This window comes from Trachymyrmex cornetzi, unplaced genomic scaffold (genome assembly GCF_001594075.2).
Source record: "Trachymyrmex cornetzi isolate Tcor2-1 unplaced genomic scaffold, Tcor1.1 scaffold130, whole genome shotgun sequence".
Taxonomy (NCBI): Eukaryota; Metazoa; Arthropoda; class Insecta; order Hymenoptera; family Formicidae; genus Trachymyrmex; species Trachymyrmex cornetzi.
In genome coordinates this window covers 315,341-330,879 of record NW_017295873.1, presented here as the reverse complement: position 1 = coordinate 330,879, position 15,539 = coordinate 315,341, and the positions used below count along the sequence as shown (strand labels likewise).

The 15,539-nt window shown below is 32.8% G+C and overlaps 1 protein-coding gene across 1 annotated transcript in view; it reads left to right on the top strand.

Annotated features, from left to right (window-relative positions):
• pHCl-1 (pH-sensitive chloride channel 1) overlaps positions 1-15,539 on the top strand; it is a 234,153-nt gene that overhangs the window by 113,211 nt on the left and 105,403 nt on the right. Inside the window, exon 8 of the mRNA XM_018522315.1 lies at positions 8,605-8,757. Coding sequence (XP_018377817.1) covers positions 8,605-8,757 — 153 coding nt within the window. The remainder of the gene's footprint in view (positions 1-8,604; positions 8,758-15,539) is intronic.

Below are 15,539 nucleotides of genomic sequence, written 5' to 3'. Positions count from 1 at the left end.
CGTCGAGAAAACGAACGCTCAAAGCGCCGCCATGCGATTTTTCGGCTTCCTATGTAATGGAGTCACATCTCGGACGTGTCTACTAGTGACAGATGTCAATACTTGTATCAATTTCAAATGTTTTAGAACTCTAATTTCACTTTTCCTAAGCCTTGGGGTACAAAGTCACCCCGTGTGGCCGCTAAGGGTTAAAAACTCACTTACGGCTTTTACGGCAATATGTACATATATGTTTAAGTATTGAATAAAAAGTACTTTTACTCATTTTCTCCAGTTCCATTACCGAACAAAAAACTTGAATGCCAGACAAACCGACGCCAAGTAGCCGCATAGCAAAACAAAAACGTCTGTTAATTTCATACGCATTTTTTATCATTGGGCAAGAGTTAATTTTAAATTCCCGGCAAGAACATTTTACCACTATTTTAAATCCCAATCCTTGCGGAGATTGTTTTAAAAATTGTACTTCACCACTACAAACTTTACACTTCACTAATGATTGCAACGCAGTAAAAACTAAACTAAAACTCAGCAAACTGTAACTAAAAGCGTCATCGTATGCAACTTCAAAATCATTAGTATATTTTAATTTCTCAGCGGATGTACTGACAAATTCACTATTTTGTTCCAATGTATATTTATTGCCCCGAAAATATCTTTTTTTTCCGTCATAACTTGGACGCTTTCCGTCATAACTTGGCACTTTTTTTACTTTGCTTTTTATCCATTTTCACCGAGATTTTCACACGATGCTCAGTCATTGAAGGCCAGAATTCAACTGCCGAATTCCTCCGACCTCCGAACTTTCAAGCAGGTATGAGCCTGTCGAGACAAGAATGGACGGGTAAGACTGCCGCGGTGCAGCTGCCGCGTCGCGCGCCGTTCGCAGCGGGCGGTCTTCGGGCGCTCACGTTTTTGACCTGTAACTTTCTCAAGAGTTTGTACTTTCGAAAAATGTAAGAAACAAAAAAGCGATTTTTTGAAGCCCGAACACCAGACTAGACCCTTAAGTAAGGTTTACCCCTTGTAAAATAAAACATTATAAAAATTTTTTAATTAAATTACAAAAATTCTATTGGTAGGTACATATTTACGAGTTATACTTCATATGAAGTTCAATTTAATAATGACAAGATGGTAAAGTTGATATAAGTCTTCAAATGTGTGAAGTTCATATTGTCGTGTCTTTTATGATCAAATATATAAGCTTTGTTTTTTATTTATATTCCTATTAACACAATATTTTTACTAATTTATTTATTTATTTGTTATGAAATATCTAATAAAATAAGGATTTGATTTGAAATCAATTTCCAAGAGAAATCTTAACAAGACGATAACTGTAAATTAATAAAATATACAAACGGTAATAATTGAATATCACCGGCATGAATCATTTGCATCATATAATTAATAAATAAATGTTCATATCCTTTTTTTCAAGAAGATATGAGAAGTATTCGACGTAAAGTTATTTGTGACAGAAGGTTTAAGTTAATATTTATTTAATGATAGATGTTCCTTCATACTTGCAAACAGCTTCTAATCCTTTTTTTATACTTATATTAGCACTTTGTTAAAATACATTAACTGCTTTCACGAATGGGACGTTTAATGGACACTAATTAACAAAATAACTATGTGATATTTTATTATTTTTTTCGAATTTAAAATTACTTGAACTATAATTATAAGGCTCAGAATTGAAATGAAATTTGGAACTGTGTGTGTGAAATGAAAATTTTTTTCGAACATAAAGGAATATATTTTTAAACAATTGCTACGTCATCCTAACTTAAAAGACTGAGTATTAATAACCTTAGATTTTTAATTATTTTATTATGTACCTTATTATACAGAAAGTAATTATTAGCAAAAAAAATTAAACTTTGCTTCGATTTTGAGCATGACATATGTTGTCGAAGTTATGATCCGAAGTAATTTTGCTTTAATGATTAGGTGGCGGTCTTCTTCAGTTTCTGAGATATTTAAAATTAAAATGTAATTTCAGTAGTAAATCTCCACCTTAGAAGACAAAACTCCGAATATCTCGATCTATACAGAGTGATTCAGAACAACCCCATGTCTTTGTAAAGATGTATTCCTGACTAAATTCTGGGACGATTTTTCCTTTACGAAAATTTTATCCGACGCTTACTTTTCGAGTTATTAAAAGATAAAGTTAGTGAATTACGGGTCACGTACAGAAGCAGAGGCGGCGCACTCATCGTCCGATGCGAGCAATCACGAGGGACACTTGTTGCGATTAGCTATCTAAGAACATAGAGTTATTCTGTTTCACATAATACAAACACATAGGTGTTGTGGGGTGATGTGGAACATGGGGTGATGTGCAACACCGCCGGTTTTAACTCGATGTACGTACACCGAACCCTGGCTGCGAGCTGTCTCGTAAATTATATATCAAAAACAAGTTACAAAAACAAGTACAAAAAACAAAAACGCGTCTGTTCAATATCGAAATGTAGTCAGAAACCAGCGGTGTTGCACATCACCCCACAACACCCTACACATACTCATCCAAACATATATACACTCTCTCTCCTCCCTCTTCCACCCTCTCTCCTCCCTCTTCCACCCTCTTTCCCTCCCTAAATTGTAAATACGTAACCAATAGGAAATAAAGTCCATATCAATCAAAGCTGGATCTTTAGTGCTTAAATAATGCAGCGTTAATATACTATGTATTAAACTCTACCAAACTGCGCGTCGAATTGCTTTTTCAGTCTTAAAACGTTATATCAACAAAACTACCGTAGTGATATCACAAATTAAATTGCCCAGCAATTTAATAATTTGATGTTCACAGTCACCTTAGAAAAATCTTAATAGATAATGCTGATAAACATATTGAAATCATTAAATAATTTATTGCAAAAAATTATTTTGGCCGAGGATCGAACTCGGATCTCTAGCATTCCGTGCGAGCATCCTCAATATTAGACTGCCGAGACAAGTGCCTCGATAGTCTAAACTCATAGCCTAAAAGCATAAGACACTCACACGGAATGGAAGAGTATCAAATTATTGCTATACAATTTAATTTATAATATTACTAGTAGTTCTATCGGTATAGCGTTTTTAACTCTTGAACACCACACTATTTTCGCCACCTGATTTCACCACACATGGGTTACGGTAACCCTGGAGTCTTCTTTTGCTTTTATCTCAGGATCTAATGCATCAATTTTAACTTCTTTTTTTTTAATCGATACAACAGATAGTAAGGAAAAAGAATATATAGATAAGAATAACATAAAACTTCCGAAAACCAAGATATTTTGAAAAAAAGGAAGAAAGAAATTTCAAAATTTTAAATAAAAATCGTTGTTTTTTAAATAAATTAGTTATTTTCCAAAAAAATGATACAAGATTTTAATTTACGGAAATCGAAACATATTAAGTTGTATTTTAAGAAAAAAAATACATTATCCTAAAAAATATATTTATTCGACGAGGTTAAATTTGGGTAATTTTCAAGTAATACGATAAAGTTAGTGCAAAAGTCTTTATTATATGACATATAAATATACAAATGAAATTATTCATTGATTTGCGTGGAACAAGCTAAACAAATTTTTGCGACATGTTCCCTACACATTGGCTGTTGGCACTGCAAGCATATGTAATAAGTTTTCCTATCTAAAGCCTATGGACAGAATGAACATCTTCTTTGTTTTTCTATTTTGTTTACAGCTAATATATATATCGCGCGGATCTTGATCTTCTAGAATGTCTGTGTGTTTCATGAATTCTTCGATTTGAATTCGTAATCTTGTTCGTATATTTACTTACAATTTGATTTCGAAATAAAAAACGTAATAACCACACAGGGTTAGCGTAACCCACATAGTAAGTTCATGGCGTTCTATCTCGACTAGTTCGTGCACACTGAGACTGCCAGGCGGATATGTAATAGGGACGCGAAAGTTTTTTTCCCCCACTGCTCCTACTCCACACTTCTGATCGTTCACAAACGCCACGCGTTTTTTCAAACAGACTGGGTTACCGTAACCCAGGGTGGTGTTCAAGGGTTAAGACCAAAAAATCAATTCGACGCTTAGTTTGACAGGATTTGATACGTAGTACATAAATTCACATCGAAATATTTAAGTACTAAAGATCCAGCTTCAACCGTTATAGGCTTTATTTCCTATTAGTTTATTTCCTATTAGTTATGTATTCATATGTAAAGTCCAATAAAATTCTTTAAACAAACGGCTTTCAAACAAATCAAATTTGACAATGAAGGAGCATAAAAGCCAACGCAGGATGACAATAATATATTACTTTACTTTACATATATCTCGATAAACGTTTCGACCATATATGGTCATCATCAGTATCGCAAATCAAACATATCAACCGCTACTTATAAAATTATCGTTAATTCATTGTCTACAAAATATTTATATTAACACAAATGTTTGTCACGAAAGGATTCTTCATTCTCTTTGTCCCGTTACAAAATACTGCATTGTTGAATGCGAAAATTATTGTTACTTTATTCGAAATCACACCGGCATCTCAGACTCTCACAGGATTCCCAAATTCTATATAAATTATATAAACAACAATCTAAATTATGTATTGGTCATTCATTAGATATGATAACCATAAAGTATGAAAATCAACTAGTCATATTGTACGTTAAAAAAATTAATTTAAAAATATGTTAAATTATAAGTAACAATAAAAAGTTGTTTTTTAATAGTACCTGTGAGTCGAACAGAAATACCAATGGATAAATCATAAAATATCACATGTTAAAATCACTAACAACATCTCAAAAAGACATGTATCGTCAGAAACACCAATGAATAAACCGCAAAGTATCATATGTTAAAATCACTGACAAGATCTCAAAAAGATATGTATCGTCAATGTGACAGTGAAGAAAAGACAGTGAAGTATCAGACTGTCACAGCAGTCACATTATATAAATTTATAAGTCTTAAATTTTAACTTTTTGACTAGTAATTTTTTATATATTTATACATCTTTAATCTTTAAATTTTTTACTAGTAATTTTATATATTTATACAATTTTAATCTTATAATAATTAACGTGGGGACTAATAGTTTAAGTAATTGCACATATATTTATTGAGCTCATAATCATAATGACTGGTACAAGCAACTTGAGACGCATCTTGTCTACATCATACGTTGAAAGAACGTAAGATCATAACGATAATCGTGAAAATTCTCTACCAACTAGTCGTTCAACCGATTGCGAGCAATTTTGTTTTCACCCTCCATCTATGGTTGTTACATCGGATTCACATAAGGTACGAACTACATATATTTATAAGAATATTTCAATGCGTCTTTTATACCATTTATTAATGACTTAATTAGTGACTATTCAAAATACATCTGACTTTTTCACTGCGATTTTGTTCTGCGAATTTATAACATCTGATGATGGCACAATTATGATGCCGAAACATATAATGTAATACAATGTAACGTTAAGTTTTTTAAATTAAATTGATATTTTATATCAATTTATCAGAATGTTAAAACTTTAAACGTTTATTACACATATCTATATTCGAATTTGATTCTAATTTGCCCTTCTATGTTCTTGATATTTTTAATATACTTTTAAATTTATCTTTTTGACGTACAACATGACTAGTTGATTTTCATACTTTATGGTTATCATATCTAATGAATGACCAATACATAATTTAGATTGTTGTTTATATAATTTATATAGAATTTGGGAATCCTGTGAGAATCTGAGATGCCGGTGTGATTTCAAATAAAGTAATAATAATTTTCGCATTCAACGACGCAGCATTTTGTAACGAGATAATGAGAATGAAGAATCCTTTCATGACGGACATTTGTGTTAATATAAATATTTTGTAGATGATGAATTAACGACAATTTTGTAAGTAGCGGTTGATATATTTGATTTATGACACTGAGGATGACCAGATATATGATCGAAACGTTTATCGAAATATATGTAAAGTAATATGTTATTGCATTGTCACCTTGCATGAAGCTTATGCTCCTTCATTGTTCAAATCCAATAAGATTCTTATTGTTTGTAAATTATAAACTTTCTTCTTTACCACAATACAGGCGAATAATGTTTTACCATAATATAAAAAATGCTTCTACATGTTTCTTGAAGAAAAATTTTTGTTTGTAAAGATATTCTGCATAATATTTGTTTTGAGTATTGTGGGATATTTAAACGAATATCTCTCTAAGCTTTTTCTATATTTTAAATATGAACTTCATTATCAGGATTTATAAAATTATACGGATGATTGTAACTGTTGAGTATTTGTGTTGTTAGATTCAAATTAATTATATGCTTTCCGACAATCAAATACATTAATTGTACCCACAATCCATTTTTGTTTTATTGTTGATAATGTTTCTAAGTACACATTCAATAAATCATTTTTTTTGTTTCGCGTTCAATTTCACGAAAGATCTATTGTCCAGTTGCAAGTTGATCTTTGAATTTTCGCTTTCCAATCTTAGCTTCATCTATTTCCACCACAATATTTTTTCCTCCAATCATTTCATCTGTATCATCAATCTATTCAAGACAAAGTTAACGCTGAGTCTACAATAGGAATCATAAATGGTCGTATGGTCTTAAGTCGTAGGAAATCGGTCAATCATATTCGATTATTTTCTTCATATTTGATTGTGATTGGTTAATTTCCTACGACTTAAGACCCCACAACAGTGTTCTCAGATCCTGGAACCCCCTCTCTCTTTGGCGTGGGATCTCACGTGTTTTCGTTATGTGATCTCGTGTGATCTTACTACCACATGCTACGATACCATATGCGTTTGAACTTAGCAATCATGTAACGAGATCACGTAAAACTCCACGCCAGAGAGAAATAGGTCCCACAGAATCTGAGAACACTGTCCCTGACAACTCACGACCATCTATGACTCCTATTATACATAGATGTATAAGAGAAATAATTCGGGGAATATTTCTAATAATTTCGAGAAATAATTCCAATAAGAAAATAAAAAATACTTTGACAGACACGCGCAAAGATAAATATAACAAAAACTAACCTCACGCAAAAATTTGACCAATGGACCATTGTGATAAATATAATAAGGTAATACCAAATTCTTCCATTAAAAACGTTTGTCGAGGAGAGCGTATTGTTAAAAAGTATTCAGTAAAGAATAAATTTATATATTCATTGTAGATGTACATTCGAAAACCATGTCTTATATTCAGTGGATTCAATCTGAAGTTATACAATATTTTGTATTGTTTCTTATTTTTATATTGTTTATATTTCGTGCTTTTAACAAGAAGCATATACTTCCAATTTAAATCCAACATTGTTTCACGTGAATATTTGATACATTCAAGAATAATTTTTTTAATCAGGAAATCTATTAACTTATCTTTATCTTCAACAAGACTCAAAAACTTATTATAATAGTTGCATGTTGAAAGCTGTTTAAAAATTGACAAGAATGGACAAAATTCATTGACGATATTTTAAACCTTTATATTGAAACGTAGTTATATCAAATACAAGAAAAGTAGCAAATACAAACAAGAAATCCCAATAAAGAAGTACGAATTACAATACAAAACGAATTACACAAAGACAGTAGGAAAAACTGAAATGTACAGGATCCGGCCAAATAACATCTAAAAGCGGGCACAACGTGATTATAAAAAAGTAAAAAAAAATATATGGAATAAAATTTTTCGATTTTCTGCTTAGTTTTCGAGAAAATCGAGTTTTAAAAGCCGCTTCGTACGTAAGCTGTTACGGCTAAGCTACGGTTCGTCGAGCGATGTATAACGCGTATAGTGTTTATAAACAATGATCTACGATGTCGGTCTCATGGCAGTTTTCATTCAAATATCACGACGATGATTTATACGAACAGGGAGCACGTCGATATGAGCAATACTGTAATTAATAAAATAAAATTTCGTTCACTAAAAATTTTCTTTGCGTTTGCCCTCAAACCTATATAGCTTTTAGATTTCGTATAAACATTGTTTATAAACATTATACGCGTTATACGTCGCTCGACTGTAGCTTAGCCGTAACAGCATATGTACACAGCGAATTTTCAAAGATTTTCTCGAAAACTAAGCAGAAAATCGAAAAATTTCATTCTATATATTTCTTTTACTTTTTTATAAGGAATCTTGTCGTGCCCGCTTTTACATGTTATTCGGCCGGATCCTGCATAACCGGGAGTAAAAATTTAATACTTTAAAGTATCTTATCTCAGAAATTATAAGGGATCGCCATCTCATTATTAAATCAAAGTTACTCAGAATCATGATCTTGATAAGATATGTCAAAATCAAGGTTATATCGGCGAGATTTAACCTTTTCTCAATAATTATTCAAATTTATTATCTCATTAATAATGAATGAAAAATAAGTATTTAAATATATTTGAATATCCATTAATGATTTGTCTCTATTTGAATCAAAATGTTATCAAAGTGTTATCAAGGTACTTTTTCCTTTTGCTCCTCAAAATATAAATTTTCATCGATTTTTGCTGCAGCACGAAAAATAAAGTTACGTGTGCTTGACTCAGGTAATTACAGCTGCTTGAAGGTGGATTTGATCTTCACGCGAGATCGTTCCTTCTATTTCACTACGGTTTTCATCCCAGGAATTATTCTAGTAACCAGTTCGTTCATCACATTTTGGCTTGAATGGAATGCCGTACCGGCGCGAGTGATGATTGGTAAGTCTACATAACCTAATTTCATAACTTTTTAAAAAGAAAAGTATACGATACGATGTGTGTATCTTGTTTATATATAGGGTATCTCATCTAACTCGACTATCTGAAATATCTCCCTTGATTTTTATGATAGGAAAAAAATGTTTCAGATGAAAGTGAAATGGTTTCAAGGGGGATGTATTTTGGTCAAGTTGTTTTTCTTTTATCAAAAAGATATGAAGGTCACCTCCACTTTTTTAAATGGAATTGTATAATTTTTTTAACACAATATGATTCTTCTAATTATTTTGCATATAAAAATATTAAAGTAGAGATATAAAAAACCAATAGTTTATGAGATATTTTATACTTTATTTTAACATATATTGACATAAAATGTTAAATAATTCATAAACTAATAATTTTTTTATAATCGTACCTTAAGACTTTTATAAATAGAATAATAAGATGAATCAATTGGTGCAAAGAAAATACATAATTGCTTTAAAAAAATATGTGAGCAAAATGGATAATTTGTTAAAATAAGCAACTATATGTTTTTTTCCACTAATTGATTCATCTCATTATTCTGTTCATAAAAGTATTAAGGAACGATTATTAAAACATTAATAGTTTATGAGTTATTTGACATTTTATATCAATATATGCCAAAATAAAGTATAAAATATCTCAAACTATTGGTTTTTTTATATCACTTAATACTTATATGCAGAATAATTAGAAGAATAATATTGTGTAAAAAAAATTATACAATTCTATTGTAAAAATTAAGGTAACCTTCATATTTTTTTTACGCCTAATCTAGAAGAAAGACAATATAACCAAAACACCCTTTGAAATCATTCCACTTTCATCTGAAATATCTTTTCCTTTCATAAAAACCAAACGAGATATTTCAGATGATCGAGTTAGATGGGACACCCTGCGCGCGCGCACGCACGCGCGCACACACACACACACACACAGGCGCGCGTGCTTGCGCGCAAATCCTAAGCTGCGTTTAGAGACTTTACCCGAGTGCACCCATGCGTCATTTTATTCTTATTTAACATTCTGTAAACACAAGGGTCCTAATAGCCCTGACAGGAATGTCCTACGGATTTCCTAAAAATGTCTCGTTAATTGAGCAGAATATTATGCCCAGTAATAAGTGTTTTACATATAATTATATAAAATTATATAAATATATAATTATATATAAATTTTATATATAATTATATGAAATTTTATGTAATGCTGTAATTCTTATATATATTACAATCGCACTCACAAACATATAATTTCGTCGCTTGTTCACGATCCCGAATCTCTAAAATTTTAAACATGTTTTATCAATCATATGAGCGCGAACGTAGCATGGTAAATAGCGCGCAAGTCTACCATGTTAGGGGACTCGTTCGATCCTCAGCAGATCTAAGAAATTTTCACACGCTCGTATCTCTTCTGCGGTGGTCTGGCAAACCATTAAGAGTATGTATTGTCAAGAAAAATCTTTCAAACTGCCGTTCGGAACCGGCGTCAAATTGTAGGTCCCGTATGCCTGTGTACAACCTTGCATGTGCACCACGAACATATATGTACGACAGGTAGCCCTGTTCAGGCAAGGAAGGCATTGCACGCTATAAAACCGGGGATAGATAGATATCCATCCAGACAGCACACGACATCCATTGGACATCCAGACTTGGTTTCAATCTGGTCCAAACGTCCATGGACTTAGTACAAATGTTTTAAAAACGTACGTTATTCAACGTATAAAGTATGTTCACATTTGGACATTTTAAAAATATTCCTCATACAAAAAATTTTCTAAATCTGCTCACGACGTGTTGCTTTCGCTAACTTGACAAGTGAAAATTTTTGTAAGACCGCACGAGGAATTTTACTTTTGTTAGTATGTACGGATATCTTTTGAACGTCCCATGGACGTCCCTAGGACATCTGTGCTGTGATGAAAATTTTCAACGACGAAAAATCTACCCAGATAACCAAGCATGTGATATCCCACGATATCCTCACAAAACACCGCTACCATACTGTTACTGTACATGATAATTGGTACTGTGAAAGTACAGCATATGATTTCCTAACCTAAAAATAGTCGTAATAACATTAAGATTAAATATTAGACAGTAACTGACTGGATGTTCAGTTGAACTGCACAAATTTCTATTAGGACTATATTCAACAGATGTATCGCAATTATACATCCATGATTATATAGGTATTCGATTATATCATCGAAGTATAGCGGTTTCCATACGATTTCAGAAGTCAAGCATAGTGGATGGCGGTATGTAACTGGATGGGCGACCGCTTCGAAGCACTATGAAATTAGTTCCCGAATTCAGGGAAAAACGTTTTTTTTTTAATTATAATTTTATGATGTATATTATGGAATAAGATATTAATCAATAATAATACTCATATAAGAATCATTTTGTCTTGATTGTGGTCTAAAATTTGTTTAATGTATTAATTTGGTCCAGTTTTAGTACATTGCGTCTTAAAATGGACGTTTTTAAAAAGTCCAAAATGATAACACTGGATGTTTTTGAAACGTTTTTAAAATATCCATGGATCTAATCTGGATGTTTTCGATATGTCCAAAACGTCCAACATGTACGTTTCAAATACATTTTTAAAACGTTACTGTGCTGTCTGGGCACATAAAAATGTACGTTATTCAACATACAAAGTATGTTCACATTTGGACATTTAAAAAATGTTCATCTTATACAAAAAAATTTTCTAAATCTACTCGCGACTTGTTGCTTTCCGCTGACTTGACAAGTGAAAATTTGTTTAAGATCGCACGAGGAGTTTCATTTTCGTTAATATGTACGGACGTCTTTTGAACGTCTCATTGACGTCCCTAGGACATCTGTGCTGTGTTGAAAATTTTGAACGACAAAAAATCTACCCAGATATCCAAGCGTGCGATATCCCACGATACCCGCACAAAATACCGCTGCCGTACTGTTACTGTACATCTGCCACGTGGTGGCGGTGTACGGCGTAACCGTACTGTAGCAGCATAAAAATACATACATACATGTCATGGTTCATGATATTATAGTACAGCGTATCAATTTGTATTGTATACTGTACCTGTACTGCATACTGTTTAGGTACATCATGGCACATAACCCCTACCGTATCAATACGACGTACTATTATCGACAGGAGAGAGACTGTGGAGATTTCTAGTCGAAGATATATATGATAACTGGTACAACGTATAATTTTCTAACCTAAAAATAGTCGTTATAACATTAAGATTAAATATTAGACAGTAAGGGCCTGCGCACAATAGAGGAACAATAATTAGATATTAAGATTTCAACCTATCAGAAACCGTGTATTCTGATGTAATTAGTTTCTTTTCAAGAAGTCCAAAATGGTGTAACACTGGATGTTTTTAAAATATCCATGGATCTAATCTAGTTTTTAATATGTCCATAACGTCTAACATGTACGTTTTAAATATACTTTTAAAACGCTACTGTGCTGTCTGAGTAAATTATCAGTCATATACTCTCGACATAGATCTAGCGTGATATCAGAGTGATACCTAATGTAATATCTAACATAATCGCCAATAGTGATATTTGTTCTCGATCGAAGAAAAATTGCGTTCGACTGAATGCCGAGCTCACTGAGAGAGAGCGCGAGGGATACCATGGGAATGAAAGATAACTTTGGTAGAGTCAGCTTTGATCTTAAATAAAATATAGCTAGTAAGTTTATTTTTTACATTATTGTTAATTCGTTCTATAATTTGTTTTTAATTTATTTAAGCCGTTTATAATTTAAATTTATTTTATGTTTTGTTTTATCTAACATTGAGAATGACCCAAGTAGGGTCGAAACGCCGTTTGTAATTATATTTTTGTTTTAATTATATTTTATTATTTACATTACGTTGTTTTTTCTATGGCTCGTAGCTCTTCTCTACATAATTTATTATTTAATAATTAATTAGTGCTTTCTTTATCAAAAGATTCGATGTATTTCTCTATGTACATAGCTGATTGATTTTCTTTTAAGTCTTAGAGTCATAATTCTTAACTTACTTAAAACTAGGTCGCTTCCTATGTTTGCTGATGTCAGTGCTCTAGTATCCAGGATCAGTGAGAGGTTTATGCTCCGATTGGTTAGTATCTTATCTTGCGGAGGTATACTTTCAATGAATTAGAGTAATTGTTCATAGAAGGCATGTTTTTCTGTCTTGATCTTGTTCATATACTAAAAATCTGGGGCGTATCATGTGCATTCTGTCCCTCATTCTCAGTGTACACAGTATGCGTTCATTTACGTATTGTATCGTGCTCTCTCGTGTTTCTGTTTACTACTGTATATTAAAATATAGTTGTTGTATTTGGAAGATCCGCATCCCTTTTTACTTGTCTCCGATATTGCGCATATGTTGATATTATATCTATTAAGTTCCATCAGTATCTCCTGATCCTTTTGGTTTCACGATTTTATGCTCCAGCACGCAGTAAGTCCTCTTTCTATAGTCGTTTCCTTCTTCTTGCCAAGTTGTTTCTAGAAATCCGTATCTGAGATCTGTATCTGAGACATTTCTGATGTTTCTTTGAGTATTTTAACATTTTATCTTAGACAGGTTTATCATAGACTAGCCTTGTCTATGAACCTTCCTCTTTTTTCCAAGCTTGGGACCGGCAATACGGTGTTGTCAGGAGTTGTAATCTAGAACATATGTTAGGATAATAGTGTATATATCAAAACATAATCTCTCTTAATTTACTATTTTGCGTTAAGAAGCTAGAATCAAAAGTTTCAGAATCATGCGCAATAAGTTTTTACACAGATGCTCGGCGCTTGATTCTCCCATGTAATGGCATATTAACAACACAACTGGATTAGAGTCCAAGAAAACCGAGATGCGACATTGAGTCGGATTGCGCTAGATTACTGAGGGCATTTTTTTCCACAAGGATACTCATTGGCGTAGAATCTCACGTGATTTTATTACGTGATCTTGCTCACCACCACATGCTACGGTAGTCTACGCGTATGAATACAATGTGAAAAAATGACGTCGTGATCACGTATTGGTTGTCTAAATCACCTGATTTGGTCATCCAATCAGATAATTTTTTTCACCTGTCGTCTTTCTTTATTTAGGCCTCTATAGTGGACGACAGCAGGTCAATGTTACTAACGGTGCCCTTTTTTCTGGCGTATACGCACTATTTCGGTAGCGAATAGTGGCGTTCCAGTACTTTGACAGTTTTGAAGGGCACTAGATTGGAGGTTAAAGTATAACTAGTAAGAAGTAAGATCCAATCATGTAAAATGTACAACATACGTACGATAGAGAGCACTAATGATCAGTCAAAGTTAGATGTTCCGAATAATACAATATTCCTGATTTATAAATTTTAAGATATAATCGCGAATCGAAACGTTCGGTCATTCCCATATATATGAAAGTAAATTTGTCTCAGATGTGACTGTATGCCGAAACGTTCAAACTTTTAATCACAAACAATCTGAGATGCTAATAACCCAGACAGCACAGTAACGTTTTAAAAATATATTTAAAATGTACATGTTGGACGTTTTGGACATATTAAAAACATCTAGATTAGATCCATGAATATTTTAAAAATATTTTAAAGACATCCAGTGTTACCATTTTGGACTTCTTAAAAACGACCATTTTAGGACGCAATGGATTAAAACTGGATTAAATTAATTCATTAAACAAATTTTAGACCACAATCAAGACAAAATGATTCTTATATGAGTATTATTATTGATTAATATCTTATTCCAGAATACACATCATGAAGGCGATGGGCTATCCTATTTCTCCTGTAATCGCTAACATCTTCATGGAGCATTTTGAGAAAGAGGCCTTCAGAAAAAACCTGGAAGTTTGGTTCCATTATGTAGACGACACATTCGTGGTATGGAGACACGGCAGAGCCGAACTACAAAAATTCCTTATTTTCCTCAACAAACAACATCCAAATATCACTTCACTATAGACATAGAGGAAAACGGAAAACTCCCTTTCCTAGATGTTCTTGTCTCTAAGAAAGCTGACGGTACCTTAGGCCATCAAGTGTACAGAAAACCAACACACACAGATAGATATCTACATGCCGAGTAGATATCTATGCACCACCACCCAGCACAAAAACAGTCAGCAATCAACTCACTAGTACATAGAGCTTTCACCATCTCTGACAAAGAACATCTACAGATAGAACTCAACCACCTCAAAGTAGCCTTACAGAAAAACGGACACGACAAAAAAGACATAACCAAAATAATCAATAAACATGCAAACAAGACAACGGTCTCTGACACAACCAGATGAAAGGATCCCAACCATTCTCCCCATACGTCAAAGGAACAGATCGGATTGGCAGGATATTAAACAAATACAATATCCGAGCTATCTTCAAACCACCCAAAAAGATAGGACAAATCTTAAGAAATCCTAAAGATCAAAGACCTCCATTCAGTTCTGCAAGAGTATACAAAATACCTTGTTCCTGCGGGAAAGTATACATTGGAGAAACCGGGAGAATGGTCAACCTACGGATCAAAGAACACCAACGTAATGTCAGACTAAAACACACCACGCAGTCGGCATTATCAGAACACAACATCGAAAAAGGACATCAAATACTGTTTGACAAAACGACCACAATAGCCAGTACATCATACTTTCCAAGAAAGTATAGAGAAGCCATAGAGATACAAAAACACCCTAACAATTTAAATAGAGATAATGGCTA